We start from the raw sequence: 24,657 nt of genomic DNA on the forward strand, positions 1-24,657 counted from the left end.
ATACCTCTGCTGGTGGACTATCAGTCCGCAAGGGTATCATCAGCTCAGTAGTCAGTACTTCGGTACTGGATTTAACAAAGTTTTCTAAAATTTTCCGTTTATAAATTTTGAAATTATTTAGAAACTAAGGGTTCAACTCCTTCAGGCAAAGTTGACTTTAGATGAATATGGATATCACTTTTAGGTATTTTTTGTCATATAGCTCGTCAACGGATTGCGTACTTATACATCCACGGATTACTAATGTTTGGCTTTGAGCGTTTCTGATGAATGTAAATCCAGGAAAGCGCTTCGGACGCATTGAAATTATTAAGTGCCAGTCTTTGTAAGAATCAGGCAATTTAGGGAAAAATAAAAACATGATCAGAAAAAACCCACCGAGCTAATCATGCTATTTAATACTAACCATCGTCCTGAGTTAAAAATAATTGGTCTTTCGTTTGTGTGTGTCTGGTAATATCAAATAACTTGGTTAGAAAATTGGTTAGAATGATAGCAAATTATAGCAAATTACAGAGTTATCTCCCCTTATTCGTTAATTTCTAGTGCATTTCAACCAAATTGTATCTTCAATTACCAGAACAGATAATGGAAATAAATGTTATTTTTGTGCATAACTACATTTTATGAATTGAAATCAATGTCAAATTGGGTGGGTTTTTTTGGTCATGTTTTCACCACTGCCTGATTCTTAGGCAGACTGACACTTAAACGTGTTGTTTTCAATTTTATTCTTTACAAGTGAACAAGTGGATGAATCTGTCGTAGAGTTTTAAGTTATTTAGACGTACTTATGGTGGTGGAAATGCATTAAACTACTCAAGATAAGGTTGTCCCAAAGTGGGCGGAGAAAGATTTCGGTAAGGTAATATCATTAAAAAGATTAATACTTTCTTAACAACAGAACGTGACTAAAACGTTCAGCTGATTCGTATGTAGCACCTTAAAGGATATAGGACATTTTCAAAAGTAAGATAAAAAGTAAAATAACAAAAATATAGAACTCCCAGGATAGCGTCAGTCTGAATTTGTAACGAAGTTGTTATCATCTATCTCCATAAATGAATCAACGCGAATCCACACGTAGTAAATCTTTTACATTGAATCGAGAATAGAACCCAACCAGGAACATTCAGATGCGTCAACTCTTTTTGGTATGGGAACATGCATAGGCATAAAATATCAATTGTGATATATAAACGCCATAAGGGTAGGCATATGGTTTGTTACTGCTGAGAAATGGAAAGTGAAAATTATCACGTTTCTCATACATTTTAGATTTGGATGTTTATCAATATCGAGGAAAAGGGATATTGAATGGCTTATAAGGTATTTCTAAGTTGTGATGTTACACTATTAATCCAGGTAATAGTAACATGGTAAAGGTTAATATATATCAAGTAGTTTAAACCCGATGCATTTGTTTGCACCTGTCCTAAGTCAGGAACCTGTTGTTCAGTGTCTGTCGTTTGTTCATTCAGAAGTGGTTCATGCGGGTTTTTCGTTTTTATATAAATTAGACCGTTAATTTTCCCGTTTGAATGGTTTTACGCTTGTCATTTTACTTGGATGGAGAGTTGTCTCATTGGCATTTATACCATCTCTCTTTTTTTTTATATCTAAGAAATTTAATTAATGGAAAAATTTATATTAAAAACAGGCCAATGTTTTGTTTAACCGAGTCTCACAGTATATCATTTATATCTTTGCAGATAACCTTTCCCTCATATGTCATTATACTAGTATGAAAAAAAAGTTACAATATTAACATCAGTTATAAAAGTATGACAACTCTTGTATTTCATCTTTTATGTATTATAATTTTAGATGATGTGTTCTACTTTGTATAATAACGCATGTAAATATTCTTTCTAATTATAAAGTATTGGAAATAGGACATCAGATTAAGTTTCAGGAAGATATCATAGCTCAGATATTTAGATACGAATTAGATTTTTGAGTGGTACACTTAATCATGTCTTTTGACGGACCGATAAGAACTTCTATTTTTGTTTGTTTTGTAAGAAAAAGGATGTCAGTGGTCTCCAGTGCATTCTCCGATTTCATGTTGGAGAATATGATCTGAGACATTTTATGTAAGGATATTGGGGTATCATCAATGGCACAAAATCAGTACATGCAAAGCAAAAAACTCACAAAAAGCAAAGAAGCTTCCATTGCTGTTGTTCATCTCAAAGTTACAAAGAGGCCTTCAACACGGAGAAAAAAACAAATATCACATCATGATCACTTCAAGTTTATTAAAACGACCCAAGCACCGACTATAGTGGAACTCTTTGCAATATATTTCGTTTAGACTTTGTAAAATGTAAAAACAACAAATCGGCCCGGTGTCAATAGACATATTTCCCATGTCCATTTTATCCGGAGGAAGTAAACAGATCGATCATGATTCCCCTGGAAAAAATGGAATGGTCCCAGTTTTCCCTTAGCAAGATGGGGCAAAACCAGGACCAATCCTATCTATTTTCTGTAGTTTCACGAGAAGCTAATTGTATCCCTGGTAGTAAAAGTCGACAAAAGTTTGTTGGAATATATTAATCCATGATCACGCCCATGAACCATGTGCATGTGCTAGTAAGCATACTATGTTCAACAACATGAAATACCCATACTGTAAAGTCGGCTATTAAAGGCTTAGCACGAGTAGGTCATAAGGACCAAAAGTCAAACCCATTGCCTAATTGTAGCTCACTTGCTAATACCCTCACCTTAGAAATGTATTAAGGTCTACTTGGTAAACTGTGTTAAGATTTTAAAAAATCATGGCAAAACATTGTCCCTTTTTTAAATCTTTGATTGATATGGTTTTCTCAGTATTTGTGGAATAGTTTGTCTGTATTGAAGCACCACATTTATCAAGGGTATACAGCAAACTTGTGGTTGCTCCCTTTAGTATGAAGTTTTGTCTTCTGTAAATAAATATGTCCATAGTTCTGTTTAATTCTAGCGTAAAATCCTTTCAACATATTTGCACCAATAAGTAATGTAACTACGATGTAGCGTATAATGTCGGAAGCAATGATGCATATTTATAAGGATATCTTTTAATCGTGGGCTATCCCTTTCATTTATAACGCTTTGAGATCTGAATAAATTGTTTTGACATATTTGGTTAATACTTGGGATAACCTCTTGCCATTTTTAAAAGAAATATCTACCTTTGAAACGGATAAACGTTTCCCTCCGTATAGTAAAACGCTTTCCATACACGATAATTTGTGCCCTGCAATCAAAACGGAATATTTCGGATATTTGGACAAATAAATGAATGTGAACCTTTTTCAGAATGGTTACACGTTCGTAAAAGGTTCTAGACCTTAACATCATTCTTTGATTCCAGACATGTTTGTCCTAAAAAAGAACACAATTATAACCTTACATTTGTTGTATGCATCCCAAGCCGATAAAAACCGCAGATTATTGAATAAGTCCAGAGTACATGGTCATATGTTACATGTATATGTGTTTGCGACAATACTGCAAATTCTGTAATAAACGACTGTTTTATGTAAAAGGTACAATTAATTTCATCCTTAATTATCCTGATGATCAAACTTATACAAACTTTACATTCAGCTGGAAAAAAATATTGAAATGTAAGATGACAAAAACAGTTTTTTTGAGAAAACTGTGAAATACTCTGATTGTCAAATATTGAACAGTTTACCAAAAAAAAAAAAAAAAGATGAATAATACACTTGTATCTTATGAAACAGAATGGTATAAGGCAGATTTCTATGCTTTTCTATTAATATACGTAACATTATATATTTTTTATATATCATTGAAATATTGTATGTACTTTATGAATATGAAAATATCGTTTTAAAGACTTGAAAGAAGATACTTTTAAACTAATGGGCGTATCATCTTAATATCAAGCATATTATTTATGAATTTATTTAGAGTGGGATCTAACACCAAGTTGAATTGTTTTAAATTATTGTTTTAGAGTTACAAACTAGAAGTTTAGTGTATTCGATTAGCATGAGCTCAGCAGCTATGAGTTTGACTCTCCCTCTTGTATCTTTCGTCCGTTTTATAAAGCTATTTCATTTGAAGAATGAATTATAATCCGCAGATGGTAATTATTTGTTTTTATCTCTGTTGTTATTAACAGCTTTTTAAGACTTTTTGTTGTCTTGAATGTTTCTTGGTTTGTTTTTATCGTCGGGTTGCTTTCATATTGATGTAAATCCTAAATCTTCTTTTATTGCTTATAGAAATGAAGTCCTCTTTTATTCAAAATCAACATGTTTCTTTCATGCTGTAGAACTAATTAGTTACTTTATGTAGGGCTCTTAAACTTTGCTGCTACCACCTTCGTTTACAGGTACACAGGGAACCTGAATAGACTAGAAATGACTAGTCGCATAGTTAATAAAACAAATTGACACCGCAATGTAGAGGCAAAACCTCTAAATTGAACACATACAAACTATCACTCAAAAAGTGGAAATGCACGAGACAAAACCATAAGACTATCACACAAATGCATATCCAATGATCAGTTACAAAAATCTAGGTATGCAAGGAGGCACACTTTTAACGGAGCAGATAAGTCCTTTGATGAAGGAGAACACTTGTCTTCGTTTTGCAGTATTAAGATTTTATGTTTCAAAATGATAGTCTACCTCGCTGTCTTTCCCATATTTATATATTTCGAACAAGTATTTTCTAGCTATCGGTTCCTCTTTGTCTTCGAAAACATCTTGTCTTTTGCGATTTTTATGATGAACATAAATTGCGATAGTAACTATAATTAATGTAATTACTATACCAACTCCAATACCAATCATGAGTACATTTTGAGTAGGCTTTTGTATTACAGCTTCGGTTGTATTAGTTGCAGTTATTTCTTTATAACTACGAGTAATGTCCATATAGTCTACAAAAAGAAATATTCACTATTTTTACTGAAATTCTAAAATCAACATAATTTTACTTAAAATGGAAACAATGACGTATGCGACTAGTAGAACCGGAACTTTTTACCCTTATCGTTCATCGATTTTCATCTTATAAAGCTGATAAAAAGCCTTTTGCTGAAAATGTTTAAAGATAAATGGGTGTCCTTGTTCTTGAAGTTATTGTTTATACTGTATGTCATAGTAAATGTTTTTACTTTCAGTTCTTTTTCAAAAAGTGACCAATAAAAATAATACCTGTAGGCGATGCTGCTAATTCTTCTGTTTTTACTAGACGGGTAACTGTTGTTGCCAAACTTGACGAGGCTTCAGTGGTTCCAATACGTCTACGATATATTGTTGTGGTTTCTGAACCTGACTTGCTTGTATCAATTGCCGTTGTTTCTTGGTAACTGAGAGTACTGTCCGTATAATCTACATATAAAAAACTATGTATTAGAGTTGAATATTCCGTATCTACATCTTTTTCTTGCAGTTGATTACTATGAGTATTGTCCGTAAAATCTAGAAATTCAAGTATTCATTAAAGCTGTACCTTATTCAATCATTTCCATATTTTTACTGAAGCCATAAATCAAACAGAATCAAACTTGACACCAAACAAAACCATTTTACTTAAAATATTTAAAGAGTAATGGATGTCCTAGTTCTTGAAATTATTTTGTATACTATCCATTGTTATAGTTTTCAAAAAGTGATTGATATAAATAATACCTGTATGGGAAGCTGCTAATTCATCTGTTGTTTTAACTAGACGGGTTACTGTTGTTGTCAAACTTGATGGGGCTTCAGTGGTTTCGAAAGGTATATGATACATCGCTGTGGTTTGCACATCTGACTCAGTTGTATCGATTGCAGTTTTTTCTAGGTAACGAAGAGTGCTGTCTGTATAATCTACAAATTCAAATATTCTCTATAGCTTTATTGATATTTAAAATTATTATATCATTTCTATTTTTCACTCAATGCCACTTATCACCAGAATTTAAACTGTCATGAACAAAATGACGAATGTGACATTTGGAACCGGAATCGTTAAACCTTCCCATCCACCGGGGTTTACCTTATGTTTAATAGGTGTGCGTTGTTTTTTGTATAACTTTAAATTTTTGCATAGATTCATGAATATATTTATATAAATGGAACATAGAAAATGTTTAAATATTGATTATAATTGGTTTTTTTTCAATGTTAAACGTTCAGTAGTATTTAAAAAGCGATCAATATGAATAACACCTGTAAGGGAAACTGTAAATTCTTCTGTTGTTTTAGATATACCGTTAACTGTCATTGCTAAACTTGACGAGGCTTCAGTGGTTTCGAAAGGTATATGATACATCGCTGTGGTTTGCACATCTGACTCAGTTGTATCGATTGCCGTTGTTTCTTTGTAACGAAGAGTACTGTCTGTATGATCTACATATAAAAATCTATGTTATAAGGTTAAATATTCCGTATTTACATCTTTAGCTAAACAGGTCTTTACAAAATAATTCAACTGGTTATAAGCAATAACGACGGATTTAATTTGTTGAATAGGAACTGTTCATCGCATTTAAGTTTATGTTAATTTATAAACCATTTAAAGTCTCCGCAACACTGATAACTGAGCTGACGAGACGGTATAGTGTCACATATTCATATAGAGTACTCGCAATAAACTCGATATTAAACAGTAATATCTTGAAAACGTCAGCAGTTACAACGTAAAGTTTTCACAGTTGACTACGACTGTCTTCCAAGCTATTATTAGCAGAAATCTATAATAAAAAATGGCGTTACATGTCACATTACATTCAAAAAAGTTCTGAAGTCTCTTAATAAGACAACTTCTGCCTGGAAGCCAATAACAACAACCGAAATAATCAAGTAGATTTTTTAAGTACATACATTACGTAAGTTTGTGATAAAAGTAAATAAATCAATAACCAAAAATAATTATCACCAGGACACTGAATTTTTGCTTGTGTTTATTACAGAAATATATGTTTGAGGATTTTCGAATTAATAGTAATGCAATAATCATGGAACAGATCAAAGACATATATTGAAATACTTATCCATTTAGCGTAATTGTATCAGTAAACCAACTTATTTTTCATAAAAATCACATTTTTTCTTCAAAAAAGTTTTACATAACATGAGTTTGAACATATCTTGTTAATGTATAATGAAGATTACCAAAGGTTAGATTTAACAGCGTAAACCTTATCGCCATCCCCATTGATTAGCGATGAAAAAACAGTTGTATAGTGTAAGACCAAACTTTAAAAAAAAAACATTAGCTATAAAATGAGCATTACTTTATTGTGGTAATGCACACGTTTGATATTTTATTAGTAGATAGACCAGTTACTGTCATACCTGAATCTAGACTCTATTTGATAACAATATCTATTAATCTGAATATGAATACAATAATTTGTTATAGAAAGCAGTAACTAGAGAAGAAGTTTGTCTTATAAACCCTACACAGTCGGTGACTTCATAAAGCAAAGACGTCATGCCATCGACTTTTTTACAACCTTTTATTTTTTTATTTTTTTTTTGACATATGTGTTCCTTTTTATAGTGATTATGCGACTGTCATACAAGTAAAAGGTTTAGTTAGTTTTAAAACTAGGTTTTTACAACCATTGTGTAAATAAGAAAACGCATAGACCAAGTCAGGAATAGGACAGTTGTTTTCGATTCCTTTCGAGTTATTAGCTTTTGATTTTCACGTTTGATTATGAACTTCTAGGATATCCAAATTCATGTATTTAGTTTTGATGTTATATTTCTTATTCGCATCGGACTTTGTCTAATGCTTAGTTCGTTTCTGTGGGAGTTTCTCTCGGTTTTGGTTTATGATCCGGATTTGTTGTTTTTTCTATCGATTTGTGAGTTTTGAACATCGGTATACTACTGTTGCCTATATTTATTTCCGATTGGATATTTTTGAGGGTATTTTTCTTTCTAATATCTCTGCACTTTATAATAAAAGATGTGTTAATGATAACACACGGCATTTGTTACAGCAGTGAGCTGACAGTTACTGTTGCAACAGTATTGCAATTTCTAGTCAGAATATCTAATTGATTATACAATACAGATAATTATAATACTTTTATTGACCTACTGCAAGATTGATGATCAATTGTAAAACGTACCGTCTGAACAGTTGTACAGTTTAGGATCATCTACAGAAATATCACTCAAGTAACTTTTTAACTTCATGCCTTCAATTATGAACTGAAAATGTCAACACAATATTATGTTCTTTGTGAAGATTGTAATTCAAAATGCAATTATCTGTTAAGATGTAATGCTACATAACAATTGCTTTTTTAAACTTATATCGCATTTTCTTTTAATTCGGATTCACCTGGTTTTAAATGAACTGTTTGATACTATTAAATTAAAATAATGTACATCATAGCATTAAAAACCTAAATGTAATTCGATTTACCAACTCAAGAACGTTTATACACGTTAAAAGCAAAATATTTTTAAGAAATCACAAAAACCATAAGTTTCATTACAAACAAATGTTTCTATTTTACATTTTCTACTTGGATTCACCGAATGGGCCTAAAGGAACTGTGTGACCATGGAAGACAAATGTACATACAAGCATTAAATGATGCATAATGAATCAATGTACTTCATATTCAACAAAACCATCTAAGGCCAACCTGTTAAGTTATGATCTCTACCTGTTACCAATCTAAGTGAAATAAATCATGACCAAATACAAAAAAATGGCTACTCGGTCGTTTGTTTCAACAGATTCAACTTTACTGCAATAAAAATGGACCACAAAATAGAAACATTCTTTGATAATAAAACAAAAAATAGAAAAATAGCCACTGAATTGTGCATCTTAAAATTTTGTTTAAAAACGTTTCGTCAGGAAGAACAAGAAAAAAATCCATTTTCGGTTCGCGTTTAAACGTTGCAGATCTCTTTGAATGAAAAAAAAAGACAGTGATTCCGATAACTTAAGTGTCAGCCGTTTGGTATAGTTTTCCGGATAAAACATACATGAACATGTACATTGTCAGAAAATATGAAATTTGATAGTACAAGCTACGAAATATACATACACTGTAAATTATTTTTTTTTATCGAATAATGATTTTGAAGATCTACCTTTTTTTAGCCTAAAGACTTTTAAAGATGACCACCATGAAATATGGGTAACATTTTATAAATTTTGTTCAATAAGGTAATTGGTATAAGCACTGTCACCCTATTCTTAATGATGTATGTCAATATCTTTACTAGAATGATGTTCGTGAATTTGTTTATAAAAGTTTACAAATCAAATGTCCACCATCTTTAAAATGGCCTCATTTCCCACCAGTTTTGAATTTTTAGAGTGGGTTCATTGCGAACATGTTTTGAATGACATATTCTGCACTTATGCTAATTTCTATGCTTTTACTACAATTTGAGCATTTTTGCCAAAAATGCCAAAAATAACTCTTACGTGCTTACATTATGCAGAATTTATGATTAATGTGCTTCTTACATAAAATTGCTCAAACAGAGGTTAGAACAAAAAGGAATGAACTTGACAATTCTTGAGCTCCACTCACATCGGATTTTGTCTAATGCTTAGTTCGTTTCTGTGTGTGTTACATTTTAGTGATGTGTCGTCGTTTTCCTCTTATACTTTCCCTCAGTTTTAGTTGTTAACCAGTATTTTTTTCTATCGATTTATGAAATTTGAACATCAGTATATTACTGTTGCCTTTATTTACAAAAACAATCATGAATTGAATTAATGACACGAGCTGAAAATATGATTTTGCGTTGTTAGATCTTATTATATCAGAATAGTTGTCTGATTTGTAAGTTACCTTTGGAATGAGTTAGAATTCTAATTGTAGGTAATGCATGTAATGCAGAAGATAGCATTGTATTGATGCGGAACACAACATAATCTCTTTTAAACGTATAGTTTGAAATTAAGGTGGCTATCACATGCAAAGATACCCTAAAAGACGTTTTTCGTTCTCCAACTGGAAATTGTTTTTTTATCCATTCGTCCCCTTGATTCCCAGAAACTTCAAACCTTGCTGTGTGTGATAACGTATCAGTTTGTCCCATGTCTTCAATATATATCTTTAATCTTCCAACTTCTGTTTAAAAAATAAATAAATATGAGTTTCTTGTTTTTTTTATGAATACAAGTAATACATTATGGCAATGTGATGAAAATGTCATTTCATCAAAGAAGCCCGGTTATTTAATTTCACATTCAGATATATTGATTTCCTATTAACAACTCTATCTTTTCTTATCTGTTTCCATTAATACAGCCACCATAAAAAGAAATAAAACAAACAGCAGACACTGCTTCCTTCACCTCATTTTAAGACTTATACTTCAAATTTGACATAAACAATCATCTCAGTACAGGAATCTATGACAAGCGAGACGATTTTGATTTGGCAATTTTCAATTTCCTCCACGTAAGTTACATTATCTTACTTCTTATACAATTCAAGAAATGTGATTGATTAAAAGCGCCCTCGTGGAGATCGTGTATATTTCTTATTAGGTTAGTAGGGAGGAGGGGCTTATCTCATACACGGTATGTAGTGGTGTTACGTCCCTTTATATACCATATAAGGTAGAAGGGAGGCGGGGTGTATTTCATACACGGTGAGTAGTGGTGTTGCGTTCCTTAAGAAAAACAAAACGGTACTGAGAAAAAATACGTAAAGGTTTCAACAGACGAAGAAATTGCTTATTAAGCATGAAATATATTCATAAAACACATTTAAACCTAACAAGTTGTTATTGTTGGTATCTGTTTGTGTAGGATCAATGAAAGTAGTTTCTTAATGCTATCAGTATGGAAGACTTGCTCATTTTGATAGGTCACTAGTCTAAATTTTACACGTTCAGATAGTTGGTAAGATAAATTTATTACAAAGTGTGCTAGTGACCTTATACGCTCTCACTTCATATGGAATTTACTGACCCCATATATACCGTATTAGGTCACTAGCACACTATGTAACTAATGATATACCAACTCACCTGCATATGGGATATATATATTCCAACTTATTCGGTAATCAAGAGCTTTGAAGCTACTACTCATATTTTGTTAAACGTCCCCAGTGTCTGAGCAGAAAGTTGATGAAAGAAGGGTATGTCAAGAACTTCTCATCCTTTTTTCTATAAAAGTCAATCGGAAGGTACCAAGACCTTGTTGATAAATATTCCATATCAGTTTCACAAATAATACACGATGGAATTGAATTATAGATTCTGGTACAGACGTAGTTAATCATCCTAATTACGTGTTGTATTAATTTTTTTATGTCTTTATGAATATTTCTTTTAAGGTTTAGTCCGTTTAGGTGTTCTCCATTAGACGTGACTCTTTATCTTATATCTAACCATCGTGTTATTGTTTTATGATAATTTTGTATTTTTGTCTTTCATTTTAAAATGTGCTTTGTCTATATGAATTTTGTGCTTCTTTGTTACATATTTTTGTTTTATAGTGATTAAGATCATAAAACAATGTTGAATACTCTAACCATAATTTTGACATTGTTATCTATTATGTCTGTTTGTTTTGTTTACACATCGTTTTCAACATAATGGAATTTAATGCGACTGTCATTCAAGTGAGAGTTTTAGCTAGCCATAAAACTAGTTTCAATCAACCATTTCCTACATAAGAAAATGCATGAACCAAATCAGGAATATAACAGTTGTTATCCATTTGTTTGGTGTGTTGGAGCTTTTGATTTTTTTCATTTCATAAGAGACTTTCCGTTTTGGATTTTCATCGGAGTTCAGTTTTGTTGTGATTTTACTGATGCAAATTTCAAGGTTTTGACACAGAAGACTATAATATGGGTCATTCGCAATTTGTTTCAGATAGTATTAAAACATGTTTATCTGTATGATTTCATTTAATAATTGACTGTAATATCTTTTCTGTCTATGAAATAAATAATATTACAATTGTGGTGCACACTGGATAACCAGCGTATTCTCAAAAGGTGTAAATATTGATGACGTCGCGGTCATTTGACAAAATTGCGTCTTTGATCTGATAGTCAAAACACCTTCAGCCAATCAAAGGATGTGTTTCATTCAAAATTAAATTAATGAAATAAATGCTATAATTTCGAAAAAGATATTCTGTTATATTTCAAACACTGTATTTTACATTTTTGTAAATTATGTTGAAATCGATAAATAAGGTTTTAATTAAATTACGTTAAGAGTGTCACAAATATCAGTATTTTTACTAAAAAAACGCTGAAAAGTTCCTTTTAATTCTGTAGACAACGCTGTATATGCAATATGCCAAGACGTAAAAGTAGAGTCGAAACCGGCCCATTAAGAATTCTCAGTTGGTTGATGTAACAGGACAATTGTAATGTTTAAAATATTACGTATTTTCCTAATTGTTTTGAAACTCGTACAATTTAAACAAAGAACCGGGTTTTATTTAATAAATTCTTTATATAATATCTTAAAAAATTTGAATATTTTTTACGAAAATTTGCAGAAAAAAGTCAGAAGAAACAAATGGAAAAATTTGAATCGAAAAATAAAGACTGAGTAACAGGAATCCTGCTTCAACTGGGATTGATACGAGGTGCTCCTGTAGGGAAATACCGATCCTGGTCATAAAATTGCATATGAATTACACTAACTTACATGCAGTATAACAAGCTATTGCAAGCTATGAATAAATATATTTGAAACCGCAAGTATTTCATGATATGATAAATATAGTTTGTTGAAAAAAGCTTACGGTTGTATCCCATAACTCCCGACATATGATACCAGATCTCAAAACACAGACCACCTGTTGTAGCGGGAAAATATGGAGATTGAAGTCTTGCTTTGTCGTTTATTTTTATAGGAGATGATGATTCCATAAACATATAATGTCCTGAAATAACAAGAATCCTCTTTACATAGTCGTCATATGAAACAAGTATCAATTCAGATAAACACTTTACTTTATACGTTTGAAATATGTGTAGTTTCTTACTTAATTGCAACTAATGCACAAGGAAAATAATTTTCGTTTGTGTATAATATATAATATTTATTCGGTAACACTTTTTTTTTTTTTTAAATAAACATTTTGATTTTCATCTCCTTTGAAAAAGAAACTAATTCCCCTTATTTTACGTCCATTTTCCTACCGTTTCCACCTTTACCCAAGGTATGGTCATATTTAGGACCTGTACGTCGAGTAGGTGTGGTACCAGAATTCCATTTCCATTCAAAGTTTGCTTGTTTATCATGTTGCCAGTCACATATATTTTCATATTCAAAATCACAATAATTTCCTGGTTCTACATCTGCTTACAAAAACAAAGCAAAGAACTGCATAAGACATTTCAAAACGTAACATTGCAATGCTTTATTCATATTGGGTTACACACAAAAGAAATACTGTACCATTTTATCATCTCTACGATTAGTTTTCTTTTAAAAATATATTATTTAACTCAAATAATATGCTTTATATTAAAAGTGATCTTTCAATTATTGTCGAATGACACAAAGAGGCGCTTGTCACATGAGCAGATTAATAATGTCAAACGGTTAATTTTGTTTTTGTTTTAAATTATGTATTATATTTTAGACATTGCTCGAAATCTATCTGTGTTTTATATGTTTTATTTGTTTTGTTTCGTTTTCATATTGAATTAAATGTTTACAAATGTGTTTTTCTATGAAGAATAAACATAAGATTTCTATTGATCAATATAACGCCATGTCAAACAGAAACACCTCCGTCATTAGCTTTTGGATGGTGCCGGCATTTAAAATTATTGTTGAAAACCTTTAGTAATTGAAGAGAAATTAACTTTTTGTCGCAAACATTTAGCTTTCTTGATTTAAACGAAATAAACCGTTTTGTTTTTGAAAAATAAATTTTTGAAAAGGTTGAATTCGGATGAACATCAAAATATACGTACATTTACATGAAGGGACTGGGGAACTCCAAGTTTTACCATCACAAGTGATCAACTTCTCGCCTATTAATTTTAATGTTGGAGCACATGTGAATTTTAGTACAGCACCTCCTTGATTTTTAGTAACTGTAAGATTTCCTGAAGATAGAATTTCATCACAACCGTTTCCTGAAAATAAATGGTTTATGATTTATACTTGTACAGTTTATGATATTTTGTCTGCTTTATAGATGATTATTCATAAAAACAAACCTTTATTCATCCATTTGTATATTAAATCTTTAACAGAGTTTTGGTTATAAGTATTAATTGTTGAGGCTACATTTAATTGAGGTCTAGCTAATGATCGGATTCATTTGCCTTACATAGCAGTTGTATATGTTGTAGTTGTAAAGTAGTTGGTTAGAATTGACAATAAAGTTGTTATTAGTTTGAATATAATTGTTACTGAATTTCATCAAACAGTTTTAATGTAAAATATATCAAAAATTATGTTATGTAAACTGAAAAGATTAATTGTTAAAGTTAAATAACAGTTAAATATCTGAAAGTATACTAGTACACAACATGTAAGTAAATATAGATATCAAACCTTCGTTCTATTGAATAAAGTAAATAAATTTGCATATATGGAATCGCTTTAAGACTGAACGTAAGAAACATCTTTAGTATCAAAGAATTGAGAATAGCAAGAATGTTTTTTTTCAAAATATGTTTTAAAGGCTTGTTTTTCTGAATAATTATATAATAAGGAGAAACTGTGAATAGCTAAATTGTCAGCAAAACCCGGCGCCGTGTCATCGACTCAGGTCATTGAAGGTGTCTTAGGACTAAGATATGTCCCAAAATCATCTTAAGAGAATGTACTGCTCTTAGTCGTGGTATCTAAAAGATCTTATCTTATGATATCTCACAATTTTGTTCCAAACTACGTTAGGACTACTAATAAGCTGTCTTAGGATAGTCTTTAGACCATTTCAACTGTAAGAACAGCTTTGTGATTTCCTACCATATATATAATCAAACATGGTTTACATCATTATGCCCTAGTATAGCAACTTTTTGAAACTAGGGGGGGGGGGGGCAGGAGGTATTTGTCAAGATAATACATAAGTAATAAACGATCGACTCGATGGAATTATAACACCTTACTCCCCCCACACACATACACGTAATGTGAGTGTTGTATTATGGTCCATATTTCTGTGTTCAATTAATAATTCATGTCTCAATTTGTTATACCAAGATTACACGAGATTTCCCTTTGAACTATAAAATCAGTTTAGCACTTTTGAGTTCGTCAAATCTAATTATTTATAACTGAAAGTATATATTTATAGATTATTGTTGATCATCTCAACGAGATTGAATTTCTCGCTTGAGCCGGTACAAGGTGATTATCAGTCAAGATGATCAAAGGAGAATATCGTGAAATTAGTATGTGCAAAGATGATTTGTATTATTAAATAATTCATATTTTCTAGCTGTATTGAAGTAGTAATTATGCATATGCTCAAAGCATTTCAATTCATCATAAATTATGTTTGTAATTCTTTTTGTCTTTATTATCAGTTTGTAGATGAAAACATTTTTGGTTTCGAAAACTTACGGCCTAACTTATATACAAAAACAAATATGTAACACATAAACAAAAAACAACCATTGAATTACAGGCGCCTTACTTGGGACAGGCACATACATACAGAATGTGGCGGGGTTAGACATGTTAGCAATAGACCTTTCAGTCGATATAAGCAGACTCATCGGAATTTAATTGCTGCTTGAAAGTTTCAGAGGGGCTTACTAAAAGTTTTGGGTAGTTGGTATAACTTACTTACGTATACAAACAGGTGGCGGAAGACTCCACTTGTCGTTTGAACAGATGATAATTTTTGCTCCAAATAACTTGTATTTACGATAGCATCTGAACTTTGCAATTCTGCCTCTTGCTCGCAGTCTTACTCGACCATGTGCTGGGTTTTCTAGGGTTGCACACTTTTGGACAAAAACTAAAACAAAATATAAAAAATGGTAAAAGGAGATTGGTTAAATATACAAACTTTCAGTCCAACAGGACAAACCAAAACATACAGTTACAATTTGTGAAAAAATTGATGCCAAAAATTGAAAACGAAAATATGAATATTAGTAAAATTGGATTGGTCAAATAAAAAGAAATGTTGTTAAATAGGACGACCAATAGTATAATATCACATTTAGGACACACCAATATAATTGTTTTGCATTATCTGTCTTGGATAATTTCTTACGTTTTCGTTATTGGGATAACTATGTGTTTATAATACAAGTGGTCAGTTACATTTATTTCCATATATTCATATCTATTATAAGAGGGTGGTAAAGGGTTATTCTCGTGCAATGTTTTTTGGCCTTTTGGTTTCACGCGTTTTCGTGTTTTGACATATAAATTCTTATGTTCTCGTGTTTGGTTCGATGTGCCTGATTCGTGTTTTCCCTTATTTATTTTTCGTGTTTCGTGTCGGCTCTTTGTTAGTTCAATTAATCATGACGTCTTGAAAGGCTGTTATCCTTTTTTACTTTGACCCCTTGCAGCGACGTTGTAAGGCGTCAAAGCAAAAAAAATGTAATACCCTTTCAAGACGTCATAATTATCTGGACTTGATCTTTGTATGAAATGTGAAATAATACTTTGCACAATAAATGAATTTTATGAACGCCTCACAGTAAAGAGAGTAAACAAAACAGCTTACATTAAGAAAAATGAAAAACGTACATCAACGTATCAATAAATGTAACAGCTGTCCTTCATCAGATGATGTAAAATGATTTTCATTAATATATACTGATATCCGAAAACAATCTTGATCGTAATCCAATTTTGACACTAAACCAAAGTTATGTATTTCTTTAATCTAAAAGTTCACGAAAGTATGTAAACATTCAAAATGAAAGGGAAACTGACCAAAACAAACATTGAGTTACAGAGGGCAAATGCATAAGATAAGTTCGGATTTTTAATGGAATGTTAATAAATAATCAATTTTACTATATTTAAAAGAGGGACGAAAGATACCAAAGAGATAGTCAAACTCAAAATTTGAAAACAAACTGACAACGCCAAGGCTAAAAAAACGACAAACAGACAAACATAGTACACACAACATAGAAACACGAACCCCATTGAAAACAAGGGGTGATCTCAGGTGCTCCGGAAAGGTACGCAGATCCTGTCCCTCATGTGGCATCCGTCTTGTTGCTCATGTTTTAACAAATCCGGTAAATAGTCTAATACGGTAGGTCACATTCATGAAAAGGAAGGGAAGGGATTATAGTAATACGACGTAGTGTACATATCCGATATTATCTGTGTAAACGGTTATTTAATAACGGTCGTCAACTCGTGATGACGTCCGTAAAATTTACGAAGGGATGATTTCAATTGGAACTATAAAAAAGAAGATGTGGTATGATTGCCAATGAGACAACTATCCACAAAATACCAAAATGACACAGCCATTAACAACTATAGGTAACCGTTCGGCCTTCAACAATAAGCTAAGCTCATACCGCATAGTCAGCTATAAAAGGCCCCAATAAGACAATGTAAAACAATTCAAACCAGAAAACTAACAGCCTTATTTATAAAAAAAAATGAACGAAAATCAAATGTAACACATAAACAACCGACAACCACTGTATTACAGGCTCCTGACTTGGGACAGGCACATACATAAATAATGTGGCAGGGTAAAACATGTTAACGGGATCCAAATCCTTCCGCTAACCTGGGACAGTGGTATAACAGTACAACATGGAACTGTTGGTTTAGTAGCTTCCTTGTATACCGTATGCAGGTGATGCTGAAATGTTGATACTTAGAAATGGAAAGTTCACATTTGGAAAGCTATAATATTCATTATAGCAAAAATAATGATATATGGAATAATTTCTACAATGTGCACAAGTAACAAAAGAGATGGATAAATACAAGATTGAAATTCTAGGACTAAGCGAAGTCAGATGAAACACATTAGGTATGACAAATTTGAAAAACAGGCCACATAACTATATATTCTAGAAACACCAAACAAGATGACCCCAATGAAGTGGTTGTTGGATTTCTTATAACAAAAAGATCTAAAACAACCTTGCTAGATTCGAATCCCATCTCACCATAATTATATCACAGCACTCTTTAAATCACGTTTAAAGAAAAATCTTTGATACAAGTATATGCCCCTACCAATGGTGCAGACGACTGTGAAAAGGAAGATTCTATCACTCGTTACAAACAACCATAGAAAAAGTGCCAAAAAGAGACCTATTGGTACTCATATGTGGCCGTACTTTAACCTATAATGGTTTAATTTTTAAATTGTTATTTGGATGGAGAGTTGTCTCATTGGCACTCACACCACATCTTCCTATATCCAATTAAGGCCAAGGTTTGATTAGACAGAAAGGGATTGGAGAGAGAAATTGGTCCTAATGGGATATGCAAAATGAATGAAAACGGCGAACTTTTTGCAGACTTCTGTGCTACCAACAACCTTGTTAGAGGAGGAACACTCTTTAAACTCAAAAATTACCATAAGGTAACCTGGGTGTCACCAGCAGGAAATGTAGAAAACAAAACCCAAAACCAAATAGACCACATAACCATTTCTCAAAGATCGAGGTCTTCACTGCAAGATGTAAGGGCAAAATGAGGAGCAGATGCAGCATCAGACCATCATCTAGTTATAGTGTAAAAAAAGATGAAATGTTTAGCCCAAAAAAAGAACAGTTGTCAAAAGAAGAAAGTTTAGCGATGCTAAGCTCAGAATACCAAACATAGGAGAAGAATTCCAAATATCTCTTCAAAACCGATTTTTAGCTATAAGTGACCTGGATATAGAGAACAGCAATATTAATGACACAAGGGAGCAGGCAAAAAATGTAATCATAGAAACATGCGAGGAAATATTGGGATAAATGCAGTCTAAATGCAAAACTGGATGTCAGATGATACAAGGTTGAAGAAAGGAGAAAGGCCAAAGAAAAAGTTTTAAATGCCACCACAAGACAACAGAAAGCACAAACAAAAGATCTTTATAGTGAGACAAAGAAGTAAAGAAGAACTGTAAACATGACAAAAGAGACTATGTTGAACAACTAGCGTACGAACCAGAAATTGCCTGTAGCAAAAGAGACATAAAATATCTCTACAACACAACTCGACAAATTAGTGGCAGAATTTCCAACTCAAATGCTACAGTTAAAGACAAAAATGACAATGTAATTACAAAATGTGAAGAACAATTAAATCGATGGAAAGAACATTTTGAAGAAGTGCTAAACAGGCTCCTTCCCAACAAACCCACCTAACATCGAAGGGAGACAGGCCCTAAATATCAAGGTATATATAACCAAAAAAGAAGTTAATGCGGCAAAAAAAAACATTTGAAAAATAAAAAAGAAGGAGGGATCGACAACACCCCCTGAAGCTATTAAGGCAATGGATTACATCTGTTTTGGTAAACTTCACCAACTACTTAAAAAAAATTGAAATGACGAACAGATACCTGAAGATTTGAGTAAAGGAATCCTCATTAAACTAAAAAAAAAAAAGACGATAAAGCCATCGTTAGCAACTGGAGAGGTATTTTTTTGCTTTCCAATTCTAGCAAGGTCCTATGTCACATCATCCTACAAAGATTAAATTGCTGAGAGATGAACAGTCCGGTTACAGACAAGAGAGATTATGCATTGACCAAATTGCTACACTAAGAATCATCATTGAGCAAACCATTGAATGGCAGACAACCCTATACCTAACATTTGTAGATTTTGAGAGGGTCTTCGATAGTATAGACCATGAAGTACTGTGGAAAACCCGTAGGCATTATGGAATACCTGACAAAACGATATCCGTCATCCAACAGCTCTATGACGGTTTTAATTGTCAAGTGAGCCATGCAGAGACCCTGACAGATCCATTTTCTGTAACTACTGGTGTGAGGCAATGATGTTGACTCTCCCCTCTCTTATTTCTGATGGTTATAGATTGGGTGAGTAGGAAATCATACAACACTCCTCACGGTATTAAATGGACACTACAGTCATGCATCGAAGACCGTAAGGTTTGCAGACAATATTTTCCAAGACTCACAAAATCAAGCAACCAACCTTGAAACAACTGCAAAACAAGTAGGACTGTATATTAATGCAAATAAGACCAAATATATGAGAGTAAACGCAAACAACTTTAACAAAATCAAAATGAGAGATGCTGAAATTGAAGATGTCTGAGGATTTACATATCCTGGAAGTGTAATCAGTACATCAGGTGGGACAGATGAGGACATCCAATCTGGAAAAAGAAAAGCACAACAAGCCTTTGCAATCGTTAAACCAGTCTGGAAGAGCAAAGCATTCAGAACAAATACCAACATCAGGATCTTCAACTCCAATGTAAAATCTATACTTCTCTATGGATCAGAAACTTGGAGACTAACAGCTGTATCAAAAACACCACAAGTTTTCATGAACAGGTCTTAGGAACATAATTGGAATCAAGTGGCCTAACACCATTAGCAACAAAAAACTATGGAAAAGGACTAAACAGGAACCAATAACAAAAACAATTACGACACGAAGATGGAAATGGCTTGAACGCACGTTACGTAAATCAACACTAATGAAAATAGACAGGAACTAGATTGTAATCCGCAGGGCCATCGTAAAAGACAAAAATCCACATGGCGCAGAGATCTTACATCTGATCTACAGAAAATTGGGAAAACATGGGGAGAAGCAAAGAAAATAGCCAAAGAAGGATGGAAAGCTACTGTAGTCGCCCTAAGTCAAGTAAGAATCATTTCTAGCACATCGTAAGGGAGAATTTTTACTTCGTTCAAAGTATACTACTGTGTTATGGTTATTATTTCTAGATCTGATCGTTCGTTTTTACCAAGAGTTAAAACATTAAACGGTACAAATGTTACTGTACTAGTACAATACATATGAACATTTGTTTGTTAACAATTTTATCAATTTTGACATGTGACATACACATTGAAATCGGTAAAACGATAATTGGGAAAATTGTATACGAGTTGATATCTAAAATAATATGTGTATGTCTAAAAATATTAATGATCTGGCACTGACACACCGTGTCTTCATGGGATAAATATTACAGAATGTATGAAGCAGTTGAAATATAGATCCCTCCGGTAAGTTGACACTAAATTGATTTAGCTTTTATCTTAAATACATTTTCTTCATATAGCTTTTCACGTGTTTTCCTCGGCTTTCAAATATTTGCTTTTGATGTCACTCCGAACGAGGAAAGCGTTTCGAATCCATAACATTGTAATGTGCAATAACATTTATTTTTTCTTAGCTTCATATAAATGAATATCTAATAATGGTTGAAACCCACTTCGTCCTTTTATTAAAAAAAACAACAGTTTTATGACTCATCGTTTTACACTCTTAAACTAACCAGTTGATATAGAATATCACAAAAATAACAAAATAAAACATAAGAATTTAGTTAATATTAGGTCTAGAAATAATCTTGTTTTTATATTTCAAATGAAGTACAAAATTCCTTATAATGTCCTCCATGTTCTATTTTACAAATGGAAAACATGGTCTACGTCAAACTGCTTTATTCATCACACAATTTCATAAGTGTTATGACTTCTGTTTATTAACTTTAAAATTAAAGAATCTTGAAAACAAGGAAATAATGAACTTATCTGTTAGTATCATAAATGTGTAAAATTATGTACATATCCTCTTTGTCACAATTTAAACAGATAGTATCGTTTAACAAGTTTTTGCACACTCTGGGATTTTGATCGACAGAGATAACTTGTTGACATCTTAAATGACCTGACTATATAGACCAGTTTGAAAAAAATTATGTGAATATTTGGTATTGTTTATATCTGTAAATTATATTTGTACAGAATCTATCTTGTTGAAAGAAACTTTAAACCACTAAAAGAAGAATATATGCTTCATTACTTTTCTTCCGTTTTCAGATTCTTTACCTTGATGTCCTGACAAATCTAATAAAATTTCAACTAATGAATTTTGAAATCTAGGTTGTAGCTTGATATAAGATATGAAAACACCTTATGAGTTATTTGTTATACTCTAATGACGGCTCTAATATCAAGAATGCATATTGTGTTGAATAGAAGTGGTAAAGTAACTTAGTTATAGTTTTATATAAAAAATCTTCTGTTGCAATTACTTCAAGGTTAGGGTCTAATTTATTCTAGATCGACTGGACTAATATCACAAAGGATGGTTATGAAATGATTTGAAATTTTGTATTTACACCAGACGTGTCTACAAAAGACTTGTTAGTGATGCTCGAATCAAAATGTAATATTAAAGCCAAATAAAATACAAGGTTTGTGAGCACTGATCTCTGCTTATTTTAACTTCTTGCATAAGATATAAGTCAGTATAACACAAAGAACACAAAATATTAACCCTTTTTTAGTGATGTAATCATACTACTTACCTTGTCGAATTTCAAAAGCTATTAATAGAAAAACAAATTGGAAAAGTACAGTCCTCATCTTTTCAAAATGATTTATGCAAACGTTCCATCAAATAATATCTTCAAAACCCTTTCCTACCACCACAGTCAAAAGACATTAGTATTTGAAGCAGGATGTTGGTTTTCATTGGCTTACTGTACTTACGGTATCATATATAGGTATATAATTTCATATGTTACTGCACACAATGAACGACAACTACCATATAATGATCTATCATAGAGCATACTACAGGTACAGAATGGACAAGTATTGTTAGTTCGAATGGTCTCGTTTATCATAGATTTTAGTCTGAAGTTGTCCATCTGTGTCAATATAGAGAAAAGGGGGTACTATATGTTTCATAATGTCGTTACAATTGACAATGAATTTTATAGAGAAAGCAAACTACAGATTGAATTAAATAAAATGGAATATATTAGCTAAACAGGTTAATGCTGACTGTGTTTAACAGAATGTCCAAATATATCAGTTTTAATTTTGTAGATAGCCTTTTTCGATTTTCAAATGAAAACTACAGCTTCAGTTATATAAGTAAATATGACAGCTCTTATTATTTTCTAATATATATATGACATTTTAAAATCTTAAAATGACATTATAACATTAGTAGTCTCTCTTGTATTTGTTAACGTCATACTATTTTTAACGTCAATCAATTGTTTTATTTATATACAAGTCACATTACCTGAAGATCTGCGGAAGCAGTGAAAGTACTAGTAAAAAAGTGATGCATTGAAACCGTTATTATATTTAATAATTTTCTTATATATATTAAAAATATCAGATGAAGTAGTTGTATTGGTATCATAATGCATTTAAATATGCAAGCTTAGCGATAAGAAATACTGCACCAGGAATAAGATAACGTGATTAAGTTTAAGAAAAATATTATAAATCTGATATTCAGAATAGATATTGGAGTTGTACACTTAAAACTCTTAAAACGGACGAATAAGGAACCGATCATCGGTAATAAAAAAACATTTTCAAGGTTATTTATGATTGAGGCAACTATAAGATTCTTGTTTTTCTCTTCGTTTGTTTTGTCATATATTTCGCATGAGCCAGTAAAATGATTATGACATTCTAAAGCTACAAGCTAAAAGCTATCAAACTGCTTGGAAATGTTTGTTTAAAAATTGTTTAGTTTTTCATTGGGTTATTTTCAATTTGTAAGTCTTAAAGGCATAAAAGAGAAACAAACTAGTTCTAAAAGCGTATACTCATTAAATTTGTAATTGTTTCGACATTCCATCTTTAAAAAACCGCTGATGATTCTTGTCTAAACGTTTTGCTTATAAACCTGGCACGTGGATAAAATTTTAAAACCACATAGAAACATATAAAATATCAAAACTATCGAACTCCAATGAAAATTCAAAGCGGAAAGTCCCTTATCAAATGGCAAAATCAAAATCTAAAACACATCAAACGAATGAAAAACAACTGCCATATTGATGAATGGCTACAGCATTTCCCTGTGCAGAAAATGATGGCTTAAACCTATTTTTAAAACTAGCTCAACCTCTCACTTGTAAGACAGTTGATTGAAATTCCAATGTATTGATAACAATGTGTGAACAAAACAAACAAATATGCCAACAAAGCATAACAAAAATATATATAGACGAAGCACAAAAGCAAAACAAAAATAACTATTATGCAAAACATGACAAACGTAAAACAACACATCGACAGGATGCATAAGTTCTGGGCCAAGCGAAAATTATATTTCCAAAAATCAACTAAACAGTAAAGGTTGATAACTTACAAAGACAAATAAAAGAACGCTATGGCACAATCATAAGATGACAAACAACGTCAAACACTCAGACAATGGTGATGTTTTATAAAGTCTGGGTAGCAGTCGCAAGCACTTGAATACAGAATGATTTGGGAAATGTATATCCCATATTGCTGTGAGGTTTGCATATTACAACTTGGGTTTGGGAAGTTAAAAAAATCAAACTTAAAATCGTCTCCTTTGTCAAAGGTTCTGGTTCTGAGAAGACCGCCTATGTCAAATTCGATGCATAAGTCTAGTAATGAGACAGAGGAAGCCGTGCCAGTTGATTCTTTTACTTCTAGTTCTGAAAGATATAATAATGGTAATCAATCAGAAAAGACTGTATTGTTATGTGTAAAATATCATCAATATATCTGAAGGTAAAGTTAAATGATCCAGCTTCCTTA

The 24,657-nt window shown here is 32.0% G+C and overlaps 1 protein-coding gene across 1 annotated transcript; it reads right to left on the bottom strand.

Annotated features, from left to right (window-relative positions):
- Positions 1-4,227: 4,227 nt before the first annotated feature.
- LOC134685147 (uncharacterized) lies at positions 4,228-22,568 on the bottom strand. Its single transcript, XM_063544623.1, has 11 exons — positions 22,422-22,568; positions 15,751-15,921; positions 13,916-14,080; positions 13,133-13,291; positions 12,733-12,873; positions 9,936-10,081; positions 8,105-8,186; positions 6,189-6,368; positions 5,667-5,846; positions 5,190-5,366; positions 4,228-4,912 (listed from the first exon to the last, which is right to left on the bottom strand). The coding sequence occupies exons 1-11, from the start codon at positions 22,477-22,479 to the stop codon at positions 4,635-4,637; spliced, it is 1,737 nt and encodes a 578-aa protein (XP_063400693.1). The 5' UTR covers positions 22,480-22,568; the 3' UTR covers positions 4,228-4,634.
- Between the last annotated feature and the right edge of the window lie 2,089 nt (positions 22,569-24,657).

This window comes from Mytilus trossulus, chromosome 9, assembly GCF_036588685.1.
Source record: "Mytilus trossulus isolate FHL-02 chromosome 9, PNRI_Mtr1.1.1.hap1, whole genome shotgun sequence".
NCBI classification, from domain to species: domain Eukaryota; kingdom Metazoa; phylum Mollusca; class Bivalvia; order Mytilida; family Mytilidae; genus Mytilus; species Mytilus trossulus.

Coding starts and splice junctions, on each gene's coding strand:
- LOC134685147 (XM_063544623.1), bottom strand. CDS start 22,479: ATGAGGACTGTACTTTTCCAATTTGTTTTTCTATTAATAGCTTTTGAA. Junction 15,922..22,421: donor AGCTTTTGAAATTCGACAAG/GTAAGTAGTATG, acceptor ATTTTGTTTTAG/TTTTTGTCCAAAAGTGTGCA. Junction 8,187..9,935: donor AACGAAAAACGTCTTTTAGG/GTATCTTTGCAT, acceptor TGACATTTTCAG/TTCATAATTGAAGGCATGAA.